Below are 20461 nucleotides of genomic sequence, written 5' to 3' on the forward strand. Positions count from 1 at the left end.
GGCGATTTTAAGGCCACCATTAATTCCCAATTGGTGGTGGACACCTATCCTTTGCCTCGTGCTGATGAATTGTTCTCTGCCGTGGCGGGAGGCCACTATTTTTCGAAAATCGATCTGTCAGAGGCTTATCATCAGATACCACTTGATGAGGACTCCAAACGGCTGGCAGTCGTCAACACCCCGTTTGGCCTTTACCAATACCAGTGGTTGGCTTTTGGAATATCCAGTGCCCCGGCGATATTCCAGCGTTATCTTGAGCATGTCACGTCGACAATCCCTCATTGTATTAATTACCTGGATGACATAATTATCACGGGCCGCAGCACGACAGACCACTTGCACAACCTTAGCACCCTCTTTCTCAAATTCAGGTCTGTGGGCTTGCGTTGCAACCTGCATAAGTCAACCTTCTTCCAACCGTCCATTGAGTATGTGGGCTACACCATATCTCGGCACGGCATCCAGCCACTAGGAAGTTTGGTCTAAGGTATCGTCAACCTTCCTCGGCCCACTTCGCTGAAGGAGTTACAAGCTTTTTTAGGCAAGATAGCCTATTACCACCGGTTCATTCCCAGGGCTTCCACTATAGCCCAAGATTCAAAAGGGCTGTTTATGGACGACGTGACTCACCAACCACTCTGAGGGATCTACGCCAAATTGCAGTTGAGGAGTGGGACAATCTGGACCAACAGTGCCTTGATGAACTTGTGGATAGTATGCTACGATGAATACAGGCATGCATCAATGTAAGAGGACGTGCTACTGTGTATTAGAGGTACTGGTGTGTACAGCAATCGGGACCACCACCTCTGAAGGTCTCGCTGTATGGTGGTACAACGTGCAATGTGCGATTTTCATGAGCAATAAAAAGGCCGTAAATGATGTTTATGTTGCTCTCTATTCCAATTTTCTGTACAGGTTCCGAAACACTTGGAACCGAGGTAATGCAAAACATTTTTTTATGTGCATACATTTTTAACTTTTAATATAGCTATGTAATCCTTAGTGTATTCTCTGTTGCGGGTTGAGTGCAACATTTGTGTACCGGTTACTGAAGGAAATGCCATTCAGTAATAGTAGCAATTTTGAGCATACCAAAATCCTGCACATTACACAGTTGTGATGAAAGTTCATACTTTTAACAATGTATACAAAATATAAAAAATTCAATAACAAAATTAGAGTGCTCCAATTACTTTTGGACTGTAAGTCTCATGAATTTCTAGTGGTACTCACTTTCTGTATTGAGACGAACTTCTGAACTTAGCTATGTCAAAGCTTGGTGCATGTGGCATATGAACAATGAATGCGTTTGGAAGTACTACAAATTCAAATCCTTGTGCTTCAAGTTCCATTATGTGGGATACTTTGTTCCATCCAAATCCAACAAACCTGGTATCATACTCAGGTATATCTTTACGAACAACTATATAGGGTTCAAAGTCTGGCTCCCACTGCACCTACAATCAAAGGAATAATTATTAAAATGATTATGTATGCACACACACACACACACGTACATACACATGTGCAGGCCTCTCTCTGTCTCTCTCTCACACACACACACACACACACACATACAATGTGTGTGTGTGTGTGTGTGTGTGTGTGTGTGAGAGAGAGAGAGAGAGAGAGAGAGAGAGAGAGAGAGAGAGAGAGAGAGAGAGAGAGAGAGAGAGAGGGGGGGGGGGGAGGGGGGGAGGGAAAGAGAGAGAGGGGGGGAGGGGGGGAAGGGAAAGAGAGAGAGAGGGGGGGAGGGGGGAAGGGAAAGAGAGGGGGAGGGGGGGAAGGGGAAGAGAGAGAGAGGGGGGAGAGAGAGAGAGAGAGAGAGAGAGAGAGAGAGAGAGAGAGACTGGCTGTTTTAATGTCCCAGACATGGAATTAGCAGTGTCACATGCAAATCATGTTTACCAAGAAGAATGTAAAAAGCAGTGATATTTTTTTTTTCTTATAGGGGATGCAATGACTGGGCAGAAACCACAAACAGAGTCTCACAGCGTTCAATTTTCAATCAACTCGCATTCATAATAAATGAATGACTTTCCAAGCATCCAGCACAGTTGCTACATTTTTCAGATGATATTAGGGTATGAGTGTTACAACTAATCCTGTTATGTAAGACAATTATAGAATAAATAGCATCAGTGCTTTTCCAAAGAGTTAATAAGTAGTTTTCTCCAAACTGATACTCCCTTAATTTTGTAAAAACACACAACATTAATTTCTGTACAATAAAAGAGTGACACCAAAAATTAATGTAGCACATGAATAGGAGTCAGTGAATGGGTTAGAATGCTCCAAATTTATTTGTGTACACATCATAGAAGAAATTTTAACAAGCTGAAACTTATATCAGCTTCACAAGCAACTATGTTAAGCAACTTTTGATCTACACATAACTGTAAGTTTTTGAAACAAATTAACCAATATATAAACATTCTTTGCATATTACAACTTTTAATGCCTTATGGCACAATTTTCTGGAGTAACTCATCACGTAGGAGGACAGCATTGATTACACAAATAAGAGTAGTGGGCATCATACTGCAGTGGTGCCATCCAATGTCACTATGGAAGCTGAATACCTGGTGCAACATTGCCATTGAACCCTGTGGCTCTATTACCCACAGGATGCTTGTCATCAGCAGAGCTCTCTGGTAAGACCATGCCAGAATCCAGTGTATATGCCAGTCTGAGTCAGTTGTGATGCAATCTGTGGAATGTGCAACAAATGTACTATCGGTTGGCTAAGGTGTTTATGACTATTTGTCATAGGTGGAACTTTTGATGCAGAATGGACTGGACTTTGCTTTGAAATTCAGACTTAATACAGTATGCACTGTTTCTGAGGAGCATCCTGTATGCATCTCTTGTCGCGAATAAACCACAGCTGTTGGATGTGTAGATGACCCTCTACAAAATAAGCAACAGCTCAGGACCTGTGATGTGTGCAAATCAGGGCTTGAACATTTTTGTATTTAGGTGAGAATGCGAATTTTCAACCATTGAACATTTAAAACACATACTAACACAAACTACAAAAGATTGTCAGGAGTTAATGGCAGCTACTTTACAGGCACTGCAAACATTAGCGAATATTGCAGGAAAATCTCCTGTGCCAATCATGTTTACGGCTTTCACACCATTTAATAAACAATTTGAAGAGTGGGATGCTTATTGCTGCTGAATGCAGTTAAATTTTCCAGTCTGTCAAATTTTTGACTGTGGAAGACAAAAGGCAGTGTTCTTATCTGGAAATCCCAAATGGCATCACTAAATACAGAAAACACACCCATTAACAAACCCCATAGACCCTGAGCTGTCTAGAATATTTTCTTCACTACAAGAACGGTACAAGGATTGAGTCTGAATTGCAATTTCACATGTTTGTATGGGCAGGGATACACAGACTCTTTACCCTGGGACAGCTCACACTCGAATCGAAAGTGATAAACAATATATCATATTGAGGATATCAGACCCTTCTCTCAGCTTAAGCCTATAAAACATCTTGCACATCCCAGGACTTGTTTCCACAGCCCAGGACTTGTTTCCAATGGAAGAAGATATCACAGTACTCACCTCTTGTACCACCTGGGTGGGACGTCACACCACTCTGGACAGGGTCCTCACCTAATCAACGGTCTGTATGACTCTGTGAACAACTGTGCCAGTGGTAAGAGGGATACAATATGTCAAGAAGACTTTTGCAAGAGGAATGTTCTAGCAGTTCACTTACAAATACGTCCCACCTTGTGACGCAAGTGAGTACCGTATTTACTCGAATCTAAGCCGCACTCGAATCTAAGCCGCACCTGAAATATGAGACTCGAAATAAGGGGAAAAAAAAATCCCAAATCTAAGCCACACCTGAAATTTGAGACTCGAAATTCAAGGGGAGAGAAAAGTTTTAGGTCGCACCTCCAAATCAAAACAAAGTTGGTTCATTGTAATATGAGACACAATTTAGGTCGAATGAATGACGATACAGCTACAGTAGTTTAGTTCGAGTCGAAAGCTTAGCAGTTAAGCTTTACCAGGTAGCCATTGCTATGCGTCAGGCGCTCCGTCCGTATTTATACGGATACCCTTCTTTTTTCACGTGCTTCGTCTGGTTTGAATCGATTGCTTATTTTGCTTTGATCTGATAAGTGCCGTTTTCAATGTTATAGGTGTTTACGTCAGTCACTGTAAGCTGAAAATGCATTACTATACTGTGTCATGCATTGTTTGTCGCATTCTGATAGTGCGTGTTTACGGCCTGTCGCTGCTCGCGGCATGGCTTGCTTTTGTGCGCGCTACCGCCGCCTACAATTAAAAAAAGAGAGGAATCGTCACATTAGCGAAACAATGGCAAGAGACTGCTATTTGTTGTTACTTACACTGCTGCTTTCTTTGATAATGATCAACAAGAACCAAATAATAGACTGCGTATGATATAACATGTTCTGCACGAAAGTTTGGCGAAAATTTTTCTCCGTTTGAAAATCTTTGCGGCCGCTTCTTTAGTACATCAAATTCTGCACAGAAATTACTCATCTTAGATTTAAAAATCTAGTCAGTTGCCGTGCTTCATTTCTGACTGTATAACTATTAGGCATAAGAGTAATACGAATATAAACATGACACGATACGTATATTCTTCCGCGTTTGCTGTTGTCTCACTCTAGTTTCGTAGTTTATTTGGCAGGCAAGATTTAAATGAGATAGAAGCAAACACGAAAGAATACATGGCAAAATGTTTATATTCGTATTATTCTTGTGGTGAAGAGAATACTGCATGTGATTCATATTTCATCAGGTTCCTATTAGCAACCATCTCTTCTCACAGGTAGGAAAAAATTCAGAACGTATAGTTGGCCATATTGACAAAAATCCCAGTATTACCAGTCGGATTTTCGTAGTGCATTGAAATTCGAAGATGAACAATACGGAATTTGTATTTACTTCGTTGGATAATGTATGAAAATGCAGTGGTCGAAACTCGGGCGGAGAAAAATGCTCGTCTTCCAATTATTTTTTTTTTAATTTTATTTACTGACACAGAGGTTTTGGCGCCAGTATTTATCTTTGTGCCTACAAAGGATGCCTGTGTAGCGCTACATATATTCGACGGCAGAAGTTAGTTGTGGCGGCACCTATCAACATTTTTCAGAACTTCCGCTTCCTTTGCACTCGATTCTAAGCCGCAGGTGGTTTTTTGGATTACAAAAACCGGAAAAAAAGTGCGGCTTAGATTCGAGTAAATACGGTAACCAATTTACAGATGAAATGACTTCTCAGAATACAGCCCAGGAAATATATTGAGAAGTGTCCACTGGGAATCGCCCTGAGCGGTTACTCTTGCACTCTTTCTATCCTTATTAAGCCAATCGACGTACATAAGGAAAGGGTCCTTTTCTTTTTTTACCAAAGCTCAAAGCTCATTCTTTGCCCTTTGTCCTAAAGGAAGCCCTCAAGACAGAGTTGGACAAACTCACTCACGAAACCATGTTAAAATCTATTCCTTATAGTCAGTGGGCCACCTGGTAAAAGAACGCAAACCCAATGGTGCCTTGAGACTTTGTGGTGATTTTAAAGTAACAATAAATGTACAATATAAAGAGGAGACTTATCCTCTACTGACCCTCTTTGCAAAAATCAGGTCATGGCACTTTATGCAGCAAAACTGTCCTTGTATGGCGTATTTTCAAATCCCCTTGGACGCAGCATCACAAGATTATTTAGTACTAAATATACCGTGGGGCCTGTACCATTATTATTGGGTCTCTTACAGAATCTCTTCAGCCCATACCAGTTTCAGCATTTTATGGATTTATTATTATAAGATAAACCCAACTGTGCCACGCACTTCAACAATATTTTGGTCACACTTTCACAACCTTGAGTTTTTGTTGCATAGACTGGAATGCTAACTGCACAAATCTTCTTTCATGCAACCTTCCTTGATCCAATTAGCGTTTAAACTGTGAGCAAATGGTCTGGAACTAAAGATAGATCACGCTGCACCAATTGATAACATGCAGCTCTCAAGAAGTGGATAAAATGCAGCTCTCAAGAACACTTACAAGTATTTCTGTGTCATGTCAATTATTATGGCCAATTCACTACAAACACAGCAGAACTCTCTTACCCACCGAATCAGCTACAACACCAAGGTGCATATTTCAAATGGTCACCTTGCTGTCAAAAACTCTCAATGATTTAAAAGATTACCTTAAGTGGGCACTGTTTTGACAACATACGCCTGCCTCTAGTAGTAGCAAGTGATGAGACTTCCTACAGTATCAGCACAGTCCTATCCTGTAAATATCCCAACAGCGTTAAGCTCCCTGTTGCATTTGTGTCTAATGCCTTATCCACTTCTCTATACTGCTATTCTCAAATAGAGTGGGAGGTCTGCCAATGTTCCACCTATCAGGCCCATCAAGTTGCATCTTCCCAATGGTTCACTCTCTGGTCTGATACTGTGGTGCTGCAGAAGTGTATCCATTTAGATTTTGTTGGCCTTTCTTTAAGCCCATGTGGCAGATCATGATTGATTCTTTTCTTATTTCTCTTTTGTGTTCCGCATGACTCACGTCATTACTACCACAAGAGTGGATGGATGGAAAGAGTACACTGAAGTCTATTAATAGGGTGAGGAAGTGTCTGGTGATATGATACAAGAAACTAGAAAATTGAGGTTGATATGAAAGACATAGGGGATTCAGTATTCATCAGAGTTTAACAGAACCTTAGATTTCTTGTGGTCAATAAGGCAGAAAGCATAGATAACACAACATAAACTTCTAAAATTATTGTGATCAAATAAAGCAGAAGGCATTGACATTCCACTGAAATTTCCAAATTCATTGAGGGAAGTGGCAATCAAATGACTATTCAGGATGGTCAGCAGAATCTATTAGTCTGGAGATATACCACCAGACTTTGGGAAAGATATCACACACAGTTCTGAAGATGACCATGGCACATAAGTGTGAAAACTATTGCACAATCAGATTAGCATCTTACACATACAAGTTTCTAACAAAGAAAAATGTACAGAAGAATGGAAAATAAACTTGAAGATCTGTTAGATGATGATCAGTTTTGACTTTAGGAAACCTAAAGGCAGCAGAGAGGTAGCTCCAATGTTGTGTTAGATAATCGAAACAAGACTTAAGAAAAATCAAAACACATTCATAGAATCTGACAACCTAGAAAAAGCATGTGACTGTGTAAAATTGTAAACGATGTTTGAAATGCTCAGAAAAATAGATATAAGTGACAAGGAAAGATGGGTAATGTACAAAGGCTACATAGAGACCAGAATCTGAAAAGTCCGGGAACAACTCGAGAACCAGTAGAACAGGCCAATTGGCAGAGGGCATCACAACAAGTCACCTAAGAGTAAATAGATGGACAACAAGAAGAAGAAGAAGGCAATGGAGATGGCACAGCAGAATGAAGAAGTCTAGCAAGTTAACCAACATTGAAAACCTAAGATGCAGCAAATTCAGAACCAAGACAACAATGTGTGGCAAGACCAATATAATATCGCAGAAAAATCATGGCTGTCTGCAGAGCCGCTGGCTTTAAAGGGCAGCATAGTCCAGTAACTGTCATTGAATTCCATACCTTCTGGTGGGCCTTCACACTCGTTGGCTGGAATAACAGGTACCCCTACCTCCCGAAGATGGCTGTATATGGTTAGAAGCACCCCAGACAATACCTGCAATGGCAAACTGGTGGTATGAGTAGAGTCCTGGCCCAGAAGCCCACAGTTGGCAGGAAGAAACCGGGGCATATGGCAATATGCTGGGGCATGGTGGCATCAACAATGAATATGTGGGTGATGATGACAAAGAGGTTGGAGGCTGCACCAAGACCTCCACTTCTATGTTCACATTCATGGGAACCACAAGCAAGATGTACAGGTGTAGGTGGAGGGTCAGCAAGGATGGGCATTCCAGGTGCATCTGAGCCACTGATGGTAGTGTAGTTGGTAGGTGGGGATGGAGCTCATTGGTATCCAATTCTCCAAGCCAGTTCTGAAGTGCCACCCCTGGGTGGCAACTACATAGCCGACATCCATGATAAGGGTTTCACCCCATATGAACATGTCCATACAGCTGAGCTTGGCAGGTACCACCCGGCATGCTGGAGCCGGGGCTCCTTGGGCTGTGAGGCCAGGGATGGAAGAGACTAAGTGGCTGCCACCTATGGAGGAAATCCACTGGGCTACAGTCATGGACAGGGATGGTCCTGCAGATGCTCACAAACACAGTGAGTGCATTCATAGTGGTGGACGTGCCCACTGCTCTTAACATTTGCTGTTTAAACATTTGCATCATATGCTCTGCTCTGCCTCTGAAGAACAGGTGAAACAGCAAACTAAACAGGTGCTTGATGCCACTGCAGGTGCAGCGCTGTTTGGAAGCATCACCATGAATTGGGGCCCATTAGCCAACATGATGGTGATGGAAGTCCTTAAATGGCAAAAGTCTGGATGGGTGTACTGAAAGTGGTGTCCTTGCTGGTGGTCACTAAGCTAACAGTACACAGGTAGTCACAATAAGCATTCATGACAACAGCCACATAAAGCCCAGCAAAGTCCAGGAGAATGCTATTCTAGGGGCGATGGGAGATGGGGCAGGGAGTGAAAGACTGGAGAAGAGAAGTCTGGTTCCAGGACCAAACAGAACAGCTGTGCAACATGGCCTCCAAATCACAGTTAAGTCCTGGCCAGCAGGCCAGTTGCCTTGCACAGGCTTTCAACTGTGACTTACACCTACGCCCATGATGGAGGAACTGCAAAACTGGAGGATGCAGGGTAGACAAGATGACAACACAGTGAGTATCCGCCTCCAAATCAAGCATGACAATGTTGGAGACGACTTACAAATGGTGAAAGAGCCCAGGTCCGGAGTTCAGGATCGGCAGACTTTGAAAAATATGTGGGCCACCTCTGGAATGTGTAGTGCACGACATGCTGTAAGACAGTCAGAGCATGTGATGCCAGAGATGTTGCAGCTGCAATGGGAAACCTGTCCAAGGCGTGCTGCCATTCCACGTCAATGCGGCAACAGATTTCCTGTTTGTCAAACACCAGGTTGGGTCCCCAGGATGGATGAGAGAGGGCATCTGCATTTGTGTGATGTGTTCTGGGCTTGTATTTAATGGTATAGTTGTAGAAGTTGAGAAAAAGTGCCCAATGTTGGAGCCATTGTGCCATCTCCTCTGGAAGCTTGGAGTGAGGCCCAAGAAATGCTGCCAGAAGTTTGTGATCAGTATTAAGGGTAAACTTTATTGTGACTAAGTAAACATGCAACTTGTTAATGTCAAAGATAGTCACTGAAGCTTCCTTTTCAATTTGCAAATAGTTCTTCAGAGTGTATGTCAGTGTCTTTGACACAAGGCAGTTGGTTGCTCCTACGTGCCAATGCCACACCAATTCCATACGGAGAAGCATGAGCAGCCAAAACTAGGGGATGTGAGGGAGAAAAGGGCACACACCATGGCACTGAGAGCAGACGACACTTCAACTGCATGAAAGCATGCTCACAGGCAGCCAACCATGAAATGCCCTTTTTCTCCAACTGGTTGAGTGGAAGCATAATGTGGAAGGAATTTACAACAATAATTTACCTTTCCCAAAAATACCTGTAGCTTCTGTTAGTTTTCGGGGAGGAATAAATAGTCAGTGGCAGAAACATTGTGATCAGTAGGCTGTTTCACTTCTTTATTCAGGTAGTAGCCAAGGTATTCCACTTGATCCTGAAAAAACTGGCTTTTGTGTAAGTGGTATTTGAGCCTTGCATCACACAATGCAGTAAAGAAGGTACAAAGGTTGCACAGGGGATCCTAATGCCTGTGACACTCACATCATCAAGATTGTTGGTACAAGCAGGGATGCACATGGTTTGCTGTTCCAGGTATTTTGGAGGATCGCTGGAGTGGAAGGCCAAGCAGTTATATCTGTGTAAGACAAAGGTAGCATTGACAACCATAATGTATTGTGATTCCTCATCCAATGGGATCTGCAAATAAACATTGGAAATTCTATCTTAGAAAAATATAGCTCCAATAAGCTTCATGAGGAGAGCCTCTTGATGTGGAAAGGGGTAGGTTTCAACTGGTGCCTGGGCACTAATCATTAATTTACAATCCTCAGATAGCTGGAGATAACCATTGGGTCAAGCACTCATTTTCAACAGGTTCAATGGCCCCAGCTTCGTGGCGGTGATCGAGTTCTTCACCAAAGGCCATCCATAAGGAGATAGGAGTAGAAAATAGGACATGCCTGGCAGAAACAGAGTACTGCATCTAAACACAATGAAATACAAGCCTGGAATTTTGTGGCAACACTCTCCAGGCCAGGTGTGAACAAGGGTGCAAAGGCGGCACACAGGTTGTCCAGCTCCTGGAAAAGAACTGTGTCTGAGATAACCTAAACCTTATAAATGATGGAAAATCCTAACAGCAAGAAGGCATTCAAACCAAAATGTTGCCAGCCAAGTGACTATTTACAACAAACAGAGTTATCAGCTGTGTGACCTACATATGTGCAGCAGGTATCGAGAGCTGACCTCAGAGAGGCATCCAATGTATGAGAGGATGGGGCCAAAGCAGGGAAAACCAGACATTCTTGTGTCTGGATGTTTGTCAAGTAAACAGCAGCTGCCTTTGTCCACCTGAAATCTGACATTCTGGTCTGCAATCCTGAAATGAGAAACAACTTACTAGTGAAAAGATCGCTCAGGGAAACAACTGCCAGAAGTTCATGCACTGATGAATGTGGGGAGTGGGGTCCAACTGTCCTGATGGTTTTCGACAGACAGCCCAGAGATGCCCTTCTTTTCCATAATTGGCACAGTGCACCCAGCGATTTGGACAGTGCGCTGTGAAGCAATCAGGACATGACAGGAGGCCCTGCCGCTGACACCTATAGAGTGCGATGGGCCACAGACCCATCTGAAATCAATTAATCAGGATGCCTACGTCAGGGAAATTACTTACGATAACTCGTCCCTGAAGCGGAGGCTGGATCATTATCTGGGGTGGAGCCATGAGATGACCATCTGCTGTCTGTGCAACCTTGAACAAGTGCTTCATTTTCAAAATATCACCCAAGGAAGAATTGTCCCACTTGGTGAGTTGGCGTGTGCACTTCCTAGTTGTGAGCAAACTGGACCACCACATCTCTAATCAAAGATTTAGTATATGAAGCCTGGTTCACATAAGTCAAATCATGACAGCGACTCAGTGCTTCGCAATCAGTCACCCGTTCATATTGGAACTGTAAAATAATACTTCAAAAACAAGGAACATGTCTCCTCAACAGTCAGTTCAACAGGATTTGAAAGTGGAGCCAACTTCATGAAAATCATTTTCAGGGCGGCTCCAGAAAGGAAGGGCGGCCATTGGAGAGCATTGTAGCGGCACCACCGTTTAAGATGGGAAAAGGTTAGCTTCAGTGCAATATTTCAGAGCACAGAAGTTACAGCCAGGCACAGGCCTGTTAACAGTAAGTTATGCTACCAGCTGCTGAGAAGTAGAATGGAGGCCACAGGGCAGTAGACCTGCTGAAAAGAGTAAACGCAGCAGTGTGCACGGCGCAAGTTACGGGCAGAAGGGGCCCACTGACCCGACACAGGAGTTATGAGTACGTGACTCGGAGCGGCGCATTAGTCGCGTATAAATAGGCGCTGGTTCACTAATAAGGCATTCGAGTGTGACAACTCTCCTGGATGGCAGGGCATGTCACACCACCGGCCACACACAGGAGCAAATGGGGTGCCAGCGTTCCAGTCCATGGCAGGTCACTGGTTCGACCCTCTGAGGCCAACACAGGGTCCGCAGCCAGCCAGTGGCAGGCCACGTCACGGCTCACTACTGTGGGGTCTCAACACATGCCTGAGGCATCCCGAGGTGAAGGGCCACAGATCTGAATGCCAGCTCGTCGGCACTTGATGTCGCCGCAATCTTAGCCACACTGGTGGTGAGGAAGCTGCTGCGGGACTCATTGCAGCTCCCCGCGAGCGGTGGTGAGGCAACAGGGACAGAGGCCGCAGAGTCGATTGCTGGCGCATCCTGACATCATCACAACTCCGCGGCCATACAAGGCCGACACACCGCAAAGCGTTGGATGGGTCGCTGAGGCAGCCATTTCCCTCCAAGCCATTTCGCAGACAGCGAAGTGGTGTCCTCAGTACTGCGTGACCTGGTGATGCAGACTGAGAGGAATGGGGGCACTGCAACTGGAAATGATAAATCACTTGGGAAACTCGGACGAGTTTTAATAGGGCGCATCCTGACAGTTTCCATCCACGTCCAACTTCCCATTACAGCATCATCAGAAACCCATAAAGCTGAAAAGTGCTGTTTCAGCCACTGCACATATGTGTCCCAATCCTATTTGGTGTCATTAAACAGCAGAAATGCGGATGAGCAGCTCTGTCTGGGGGGGGGGGGGGGCATCCTGAACCTGTAGCTGCTGCTGTTGCTACACAAGTTGAGTAAGATAGGCGGCATCACAGTGAGTTGTCTGAGAGTAAACAAGTGGACAATAATCATAGAAAGACAAACAACGGAGATGGCAAAGCAGAATAACAAGTCCAGCAAGTGAACTGAAATCAAAATCCTAAGATGTTGCAGATTTAGAACCAAGACAGTGATGTGTAGTAAGAGCATTACAATAGCACAGAGAAATTGTGATGACTGTCCAGCTACCGTGCTGCTGGCTTTAAGGGCAGCTGTGAGCTCTGATACGGCAGCAAGGCAGGTGTGTCCACACAGCAGCACTTGCAGCAGTGACACCAATGCCTGCAGATGTAGTAGCACAGTCTAGTGGCTGTCGTCAAATTCCATGCCTTGTGACTGGCCTTCAAATTCACAGGACTAGGGTACCAGAGGCTACTCATAAATTAACCATAGATTAACTATTAAAAATAAACAAGCATTTGTGGCTTCATGAGAACTTGCATAGTTATAAAAGGAGACTTTGACTGTCATGTAGCACCCGTCAGCACTCTGTTACACTCGTCAATGTGTAAGCAGCAAGTGATTTAAATGGACTGTGTTGCTTTGTCTAAGGTCAGTTTTGAGATATACTCTGGGATGCACCTCCTGCAAGCAGAATAAGTCAAAGCCATATAGATTTGTCATCAATGACATAGTATACGGGAATGGGGTTATGAATGATGATGTTGTGAGGGAGAAAATTCAAGGCTGGTCACACAGATGTACATGATGATAGTTATTGAGGAAGACATTCAGATATGACTGATCTGCTCATGCAAAATGTTGATGAATTTGTGGGTGTGAGACATCAGCTCATAGTTTCAAAAATTTCTGAAGATGGGCCTCAGATTTCATAGACAGCTCTCTCGGAGACAATAAGATCATAAGTTTCGTGCACATTGGATATCAAAATAACCAATTTTCACAAACCTGAAAAATGTGTTTGGCCTTGATGTCCCTTAAGCACTAACACAATGAGGGGGAGGAATTTGTACATAAAATTCATGACTGAAAGAATACATATCACCAATTTATGTAACTGATTTGCCTCGATGGGATATAAATCCACCACCTTCAGGATGGATGCACAATTATGTTCGACTGCTGTGGAGATCTCAAAGTAGCGAGCATGGAGAACACAGACAGGGACTGTGGGTAGGTGGTGATCGGTGGGAGTGCAGGTCAGCCGGGAGGCCACTGAGATAGTCTGCACAATTGCAATAAACACAGAGTCCAGATAGCACAGTGGTTAATGCATCTGCCTAATAAGCAGGAAATCCCAGGTTTGAGCCCCAGACCGGCACACATTTTCACTCATCACCGCTGATTCTGCATAAAGTTCTGATGCAACTGAAATCAACAATTTCTTCCCTTTCCTTTCCTTTCTTCCCCCTTCACCTTCCATTTACATAATTTATCAACTAATTTACTAATTCTGAATAACCTGTTTCCTTTCGCTACTGGCAGAGCTCTCACTAAAGTAAAGCATTCTTAAAAGTAACAAAAAACAACCTCTGAATATAATTTTGCTGCAAACTGCAGTGTTCAAGGGTGTTTCCCTGAACCAACAATCACTAATCAATAGCTGTTTCACACACAACCATACACAGACAAATAGCAAAGTAGTAATAAAGTTCTTCGAAGCCTGTTTAATTCCACTTAAACAATCAAGAATTCACTGATTCTGGCAAATTCGCATTGGTGTATAAATCAGATCTACTGCTTTCATTTTCTGCAGATTTCATCAGATCTACTGTACAAATAGCAGAAAAAAGGGGCAAATTGTTGACTCTTACCCTAATCCACACACATGTGAAGCGAAATCATCAAATACATATATATCCAGTCGAACATGATGCTAAACCAAGCCTTTTCGCAAGCATTTTGGACTCACTTTCAGATGCTTCAAATTCTACTTTACAATTCTTTCTGCCGCTGCATTGGACAACTCAATCTCATTGTCAGTTCTAGAGAAATTCTCCAAGATTTCTTCCTGTACACAACCACAACAGCTTGCCTCACAAAAACAAATCTTAGTCAACAGCAATAAAATACCACAGCAGCAAATACACATAGAGACTCCAACTGAGCAGGCCAAACATTGAACAGATAGTACATGCTCAGTGTTGAAATAGGGCTCTGCACATTAACTTGCCCATATCACATAAGTATCTGAGGAACAGCATGTCTAAACACATCTGGGGCACACAGAAGTTTGCTAGGCAGCAGATGTTAGCAAATCTAGAGTACCTGGCAGAAAGGGTAGTGACATGCTGAAATACATATAGAGGACCTAGTGACAGGAGCAGAAGTGCACGTTCACATGCCTAGGATTATCAAAGTGTTAAACATGTGATAGCATCTCCCTTACTCCATCTGTCTCCATAAGATTCCACATCCAAGAAATCCACATTCAACAAGTTGGTAAAATCTAAAGTTTCTTCTTGATACATATATGCAGAATTTTTTTCTCATATCTGTACCCTTAGTTTACTGAAGTTTAGTTTGGTAAAGGGTTCTGCAATACTCTCACTGTTATTTACTCACTGACTTTTACTCTGACAACTATCTTTTGGAACTTTTTCCCCAATTTTAACCCTCATGTATCCCCTGTTTATCTAGATTGTTTGCAGCTCTGTATTTTGGTGTTCTTTTCTTTCCAGTTCTCTCACAATTTTTAGTATATCTTTTCCAGCAGTTTTCATTTCACTCCTTCTGCAGACTTTCAAATAATTTTAAGGTCATTTCATTTAAGATCTGTTCTAATGGTTTTTTTCTGATTTTCAGGTAATTCTACAGAATTTTTATCACATTTTTCTCTTTCTGGTTTTCCTACAGCCCTTTTTACTAAGTCATTCTGTTCCATTTGTTTCGTTCAGAGTCACATTTTTTCTAGAGCATTATCTTTCTACATAAAGTCCAGACTTTTATTTCTTAACTGCTATTAACAAAATGAAAGTTGAACACAAATGGAAATAACATCTTACTTTATATGGCGTTGTTGCTGTTCTCCACCGAGCATAGTTGGTAGGTGCATGGCCTTTCGTCCAAACATGATATCTGAATGTAAAAAGAGTACCCATATCCAACATGTTCAACAGTTCTGCCTTACTCTTTGGAAACGATATGCGGTAACGCTGTGTTTCAAAGGCTGGCACAACCAAAGCCTGCATTGGAAAGACAATCATTAGGACTGGTTATGTAAAAATGAGATATCATTTGCATATATTTGTTACATAGTCACCTTCTTCGACGATTCTAAATTCAAAAGCTGAATAGATTTCTTCAAATACTGATAAAGACCAAACATTGGTAAGAAATCAATGTCAGCAAGAAACACATATGGTGTATTCACTTGCTGCAATCCCACATTACGGAGAAAATTGATTGGATAGAAGCTCTGAAACAAAATGTAAGAAGAGTGGTTAAAAATATTTCACAGCCTTAAGAAAATACACATGAAGCACAATTAACAATTGGAGTAACTAGATTAAAAATCTGTTAGAATGATCATACTTCAGTACAACAATTAAAATTTGTTGATACTTGAAAATGTGTTTGATACAAAAGTGCAGTCGGCAAGGTAAAATGACATCTAAAATCCAAAGAATTCTAATAATGAAAAATACAGGATGGAATGTAACAATATTATGAAAAATACAGTAGCTACTCACCTTATAGTGGAGATGCTGAGTCACAAACAGGCACAACAGAAAGACTGTAGGAAAGTGAGCTTTTGGCCAACACATCCTTTGTTGAAAACACACACACACACACACACACACGGCCACAGTCTCTGGCTGTTGGACGAAAGCTCACTTTTCAACAGTCCTTTTGTTGTGCCTATCTGCAAGTCAGCTTTTCCGCTATATTGTGTTTAAACAATTAGGGATTCTAATAGCATAACGCGCACATGTCTATCTATCTGTGATGCATGTCAACATGAGTATCAGCAACTATCTCATGAACAGCAGCCTCATGTCATGGAACAAAAGCCAGACTAAACTTACATTTACCAAGAGTGAACAAACAAAAACCACAAAATAAGCACTTTCTACAAAGGATTAAAATTGTACTGCCCACGAAGATTAAACAGGCAACTAAAATCCCAATATTTAAAAACTTAGTTAAAGCGTAGTTCTTAAACAATATAAGCATTACTTAGAAACCACAGAGTAGGGAATGGTAAAAAATTAACATTATTTAATTAAAAACAGTTACTCTAGAATGAACTGTCATAGTTTAATGATCCTTACTGTTAAATTCTATACCCAGAATCTAACATTTTTTTCCATTTTCTTGAGTCAAGCTCCTTTTGCCCTTTCCTCAATCAGTTCATGTTTGCTATGCAGGGTATAGCCACTGAGGCACGAGATACGCATCTGTAAGTACAAAACAAACACAAGAACAGAGATCTTCCCTGCACTAGGAGTTTCAGTTCTTCCACTTGTGAGCTGAACCCACAGTAGTATGACACTCATATTAACAGGAAGGTTTCTCTCTGTATTACCTCCTGCTGATCCTCTGCAGTGGAGAGTTTTCAGTGGAAGGGAGTCAACCAAGGGACTTGCTGGTTACCCGCCCAGGCACTGCGTGCATACCTTCATTAAGGTCATCATCTTATCCACTTGGCCTGACATTTTGGAACTGATCTTTTTGGTCTGTTGTGTTTTGGGGACTGTGATTAGGCTGTTTTAACAGAATCACTTTTCTAGTTTACTGTCCACTATGAGGGTAGGTAAACTTGTTGATTACGCCAGTGGCACAGGTTTGCAACTACATTTACAGCTGCAAGTTGTTGGGCTCTACTCAGCTATTAACGTTTTATTGCCAACACTTGTCTTTGGTACAGGCTTTTTCAATGCTCTGAACAAATGTGATTTCACAAAAGTAGCTCACTGTTGGTCAAAATGACCTCTTTTAACCTCAGAGTAGAAGATGAATTGTGTAATCTTTATCGCCCAGATTTCCTTCCGTTCTTGGAATATCAGACATTATCTGCTGCAAAGTGGACAGTTTTGGAAGCAACGTCACATACGCATAGGGCACTGCATCAAGTCCGTGGTTCACGGACATCGAACTGCATCTTTGACATGTAGCCAGACCTTTGCAAATCACAGCAGTGTGACCAGGGCATTAACACTTAAAGCAGTGCATAGGGTTAGGTATGTAGGGCATACCTTTAAGGCCGATAAAACGGCTGCAGTGTACTCGGACAACTTTGGTAAACTGAACATAAGAATAAAAGATTGTGCCTTCTCGAACTCATGATTTACTCTTTTCAAAAAATGCTTAACTTTGGCGACAGGGGTTACAATACAATAACTTAGCAGTCTGCAGCTCACCATTGGTAGTCCTCCCCAAATAATTCGGCCTTTAATAACTCATTTACTGGGATACATTTCATTGCCTCAACCAGGAGTGTAAATTTATGCAGTCTCTTAATAGATTGAAGATGCTCTGTAAGCCCCTCTAAATCTTTATTTCTGTAGAAGGGCACAAATTTTCAAGTAATAGCAATGAAAAGATTATCTAGCAAAAGATGTGATCAATTACTAATAGTGTTTCTTCTGATATTGGCAGATGTCTCAGGTGGACTAGTTGTGGGAGGTTTCTTTGGAGTTTGAATCTTAATACTTACCTTAGGTCGACCCAGACAGCTGCAAGTATTTGAACTGAATGTATGCTTTATGGAGATTCCACAAGCATCTAGGACAATAAAGAGTCCACCCAGACAGAGTCCCATTTACCTGGGGTGGCCTCATAAAATTGAGGAATGGTAGGTTCCCCAGAGGTTGCCTGTTAGCAAATGTTTCACCTCAACAGCCATCCACCACATCAGCACATAGCAGGAGGTTGAAGGTATTTTGAAAGAGTTTTGTACCAACCTCCAAACATGGGCAGTTAAGCCAAGATCACTATTCCCTGTGACACATAACAGTACACCGTCACACTACATGGTGGTTGCTGTAGCATGGTCAGAGCTTCCAGTGGTGCTCGCCAGTAACCAGCTCAGGAAACTCAGGTTTGACAAACCCACACCCAGTTAATGAATGCTGAATTCCCTGAGGTGCTTGCCATTTGGAATGACTTTGGAGACAAAGAGGGCCTTATTGAATGCCCCAGACATGACAAGCACCATCCCCTGCCAGGGCAGGACCTCTAATACAACAACATGGAAAATCAGTGGAGAACATCAAGAGATAGGATGGGTATAGGAGCAGAGAGCAGGGAGGGGGGGGGGGGGGAGGCTGAGGGGAAACAGTATGTGCTCTCACTTGGATAAGAATAGAAAGCTATCAGCTGTAATATTGTTGCGGAAGCTTTCGTCAGGAAAGACAACATAAAATGTACATGAGAGTAACCGGAGAGGTCTGAATCATCCTAGTGAGCATATTGCTGCTACAGTACTACCAAACTAGCCAAAATCTGAGAATGGAACTCAGGAACTTATCTTAACAATGCATGACAAGCATACAAGCCACGAGGCAGCATGTTGTTCTTGTGGTCTTCAGTCCTGAGACTGGTTTGATGCAGCTCTCCATGCTACTCTATCCTGTGCAAGCTTCATCATCTCCCAGTACTTACTGCAACCTACATCCTTCTGAATCTGCTTAGTGTATTCATCTCTTGGTCTCCCTCTATGATTTTTACCCTCCACACTGCCCTCCAATGCTAAATTTGTTATCCCCTGATGCCTCAGAACATGTCCTACCAACCGGTCCCTTCTTCTTGTCAAGTTGTGCCACAAACTCCTCTTCTCCCCAATTCTATTCAATACCTCCTCATTAGTTATGTGATCTACCCATCTAATCTTCAGCATTCTTCTGTAGCACCACATTTCGAAAGCTTCTATTCTCTTCATGTCCAAACTATTTATCATCCATGTTTCACTTCCATACATGGCTACACTCCAAACAAATACTTTCAGAAATGACTTCCTGACACTTAAATCTATACTCAATGTTAACAAATTTCTCTTCTTCAGAAACGCTCTCCTTGCCATTGCTAGTCTACATTTTATATCCTCTCTACTTTGACCATCATCAGTTATTTTGCTCCCCAAATAGCGAAACTCTCGGCTACATTCCATTATCCTTGTTTTGCTTTTGTTGATGTTCATCTTATATCCTCCTTTCAAGACACTGTCCATTCCGTTCAACTGCTCTTCTAAGTCCTTTGCTGTCTCTGACAGAATTACAATGCCATCGGCAAACCTCAAAGTTTTTATTCCTTCTCCATGGGTTTTAATACCTACACCAAATTTTTCTTCTGTTTCCTTTACTGCTTGCTCAATATACAGATTGAATAACATTGGGGAGAGGCTACAATCCTGTCTCACTCCCTTCCCAACCACTGCTTCCTTTTTATGTCCCTCGACTCTTATAACTGCCATCTGGTTTCTGTACAAATTGTAAATAGCCTTTCGCTCCCTGTATTTTACCCCTGCCACCTTCAGAATGTGAAAGAGAGTATTCCAGTCAACATTGTCAAAAGCTTTCTCTAAGTCTACAAATGCTAGAAACGTAGGTTTGCTTTTCCTGAATCTTTCTTCTAAGATAAGTCGTAAGGTCAGTATTGCCTCACGTATTCCACAGCATAAGATAGTATAAACCATGCATCGTATAGGGTGATGACATTACATTGGAACTCTGCTGCTTTGTGCCACTGTTCACATCCAAAAGTTTGCTAGTTTTTGCTGTATTACTGACTGTACACTTCATATTGGTAGTGTCAAGTGCCAAAGCAAAGATGGCTCCAGCTACAACGGATTCATCAATACAAACACTACAATATATACAACTGAATAGAGATCATATCATCCACCTCATGCCATAAGAAATAATCTGCAAACCAGGAGTCACAATACAACTGATAGCTGTCCACAAAAGCCTTATTCATGCAGTTGGTGCAAGATACTTGATCTCTAGGTAGTATCATTCATATTTTCCCTTCA

The 20461-nt window shown here is 42.3% G+C and overlaps 1 protein-coding gene across 1 annotated transcript in view; it reads right to left on the reverse strand.

Annotated features, from left to right (window-relative positions):
• Nucleotides 1–20461, reverse strand: part of LOC126094601 (xylosyl- and glucuronyltransferase LARGE1-like) — a 154631-nt gene that overhangs the window by 12860 nt on the left and 121310 nt on the right. The window contains exons 11-13 of the mRNA XM_049909074.1: nucleotides 15749–15904; nucleotides 15492–15671; nucleotides 1237–1460 (exon numbers count right to left, since the gene is read on the reverse strand). Coding sequence (XP_049765031.1) covers nucleotides 1237–1460; nucleotides 15492–15671; nucleotides 15749–15904 — 560 coding nt within the window. The remainder of the gene's footprint in view (nucleotides 1–1236; nucleotides 1461–15491; nucleotides 15672–15748; nucleotides 15905–20461) is intronic.

The sequence above is a fragment of the Schistocerca cancellata genome, chromosome 8 (assembly GCF_023864275.1).
Source record: "Schistocerca cancellata isolate TAMUIC-IGC-003103 chromosome 8, iqSchCanc2.1, whole genome shotgun sequence".
Lineage (NCBI taxonomy): Eukaryota > Metazoa > Arthropoda > Insecta > Orthoptera > Acrididae > Schistocerca > Schistocerca cancellata.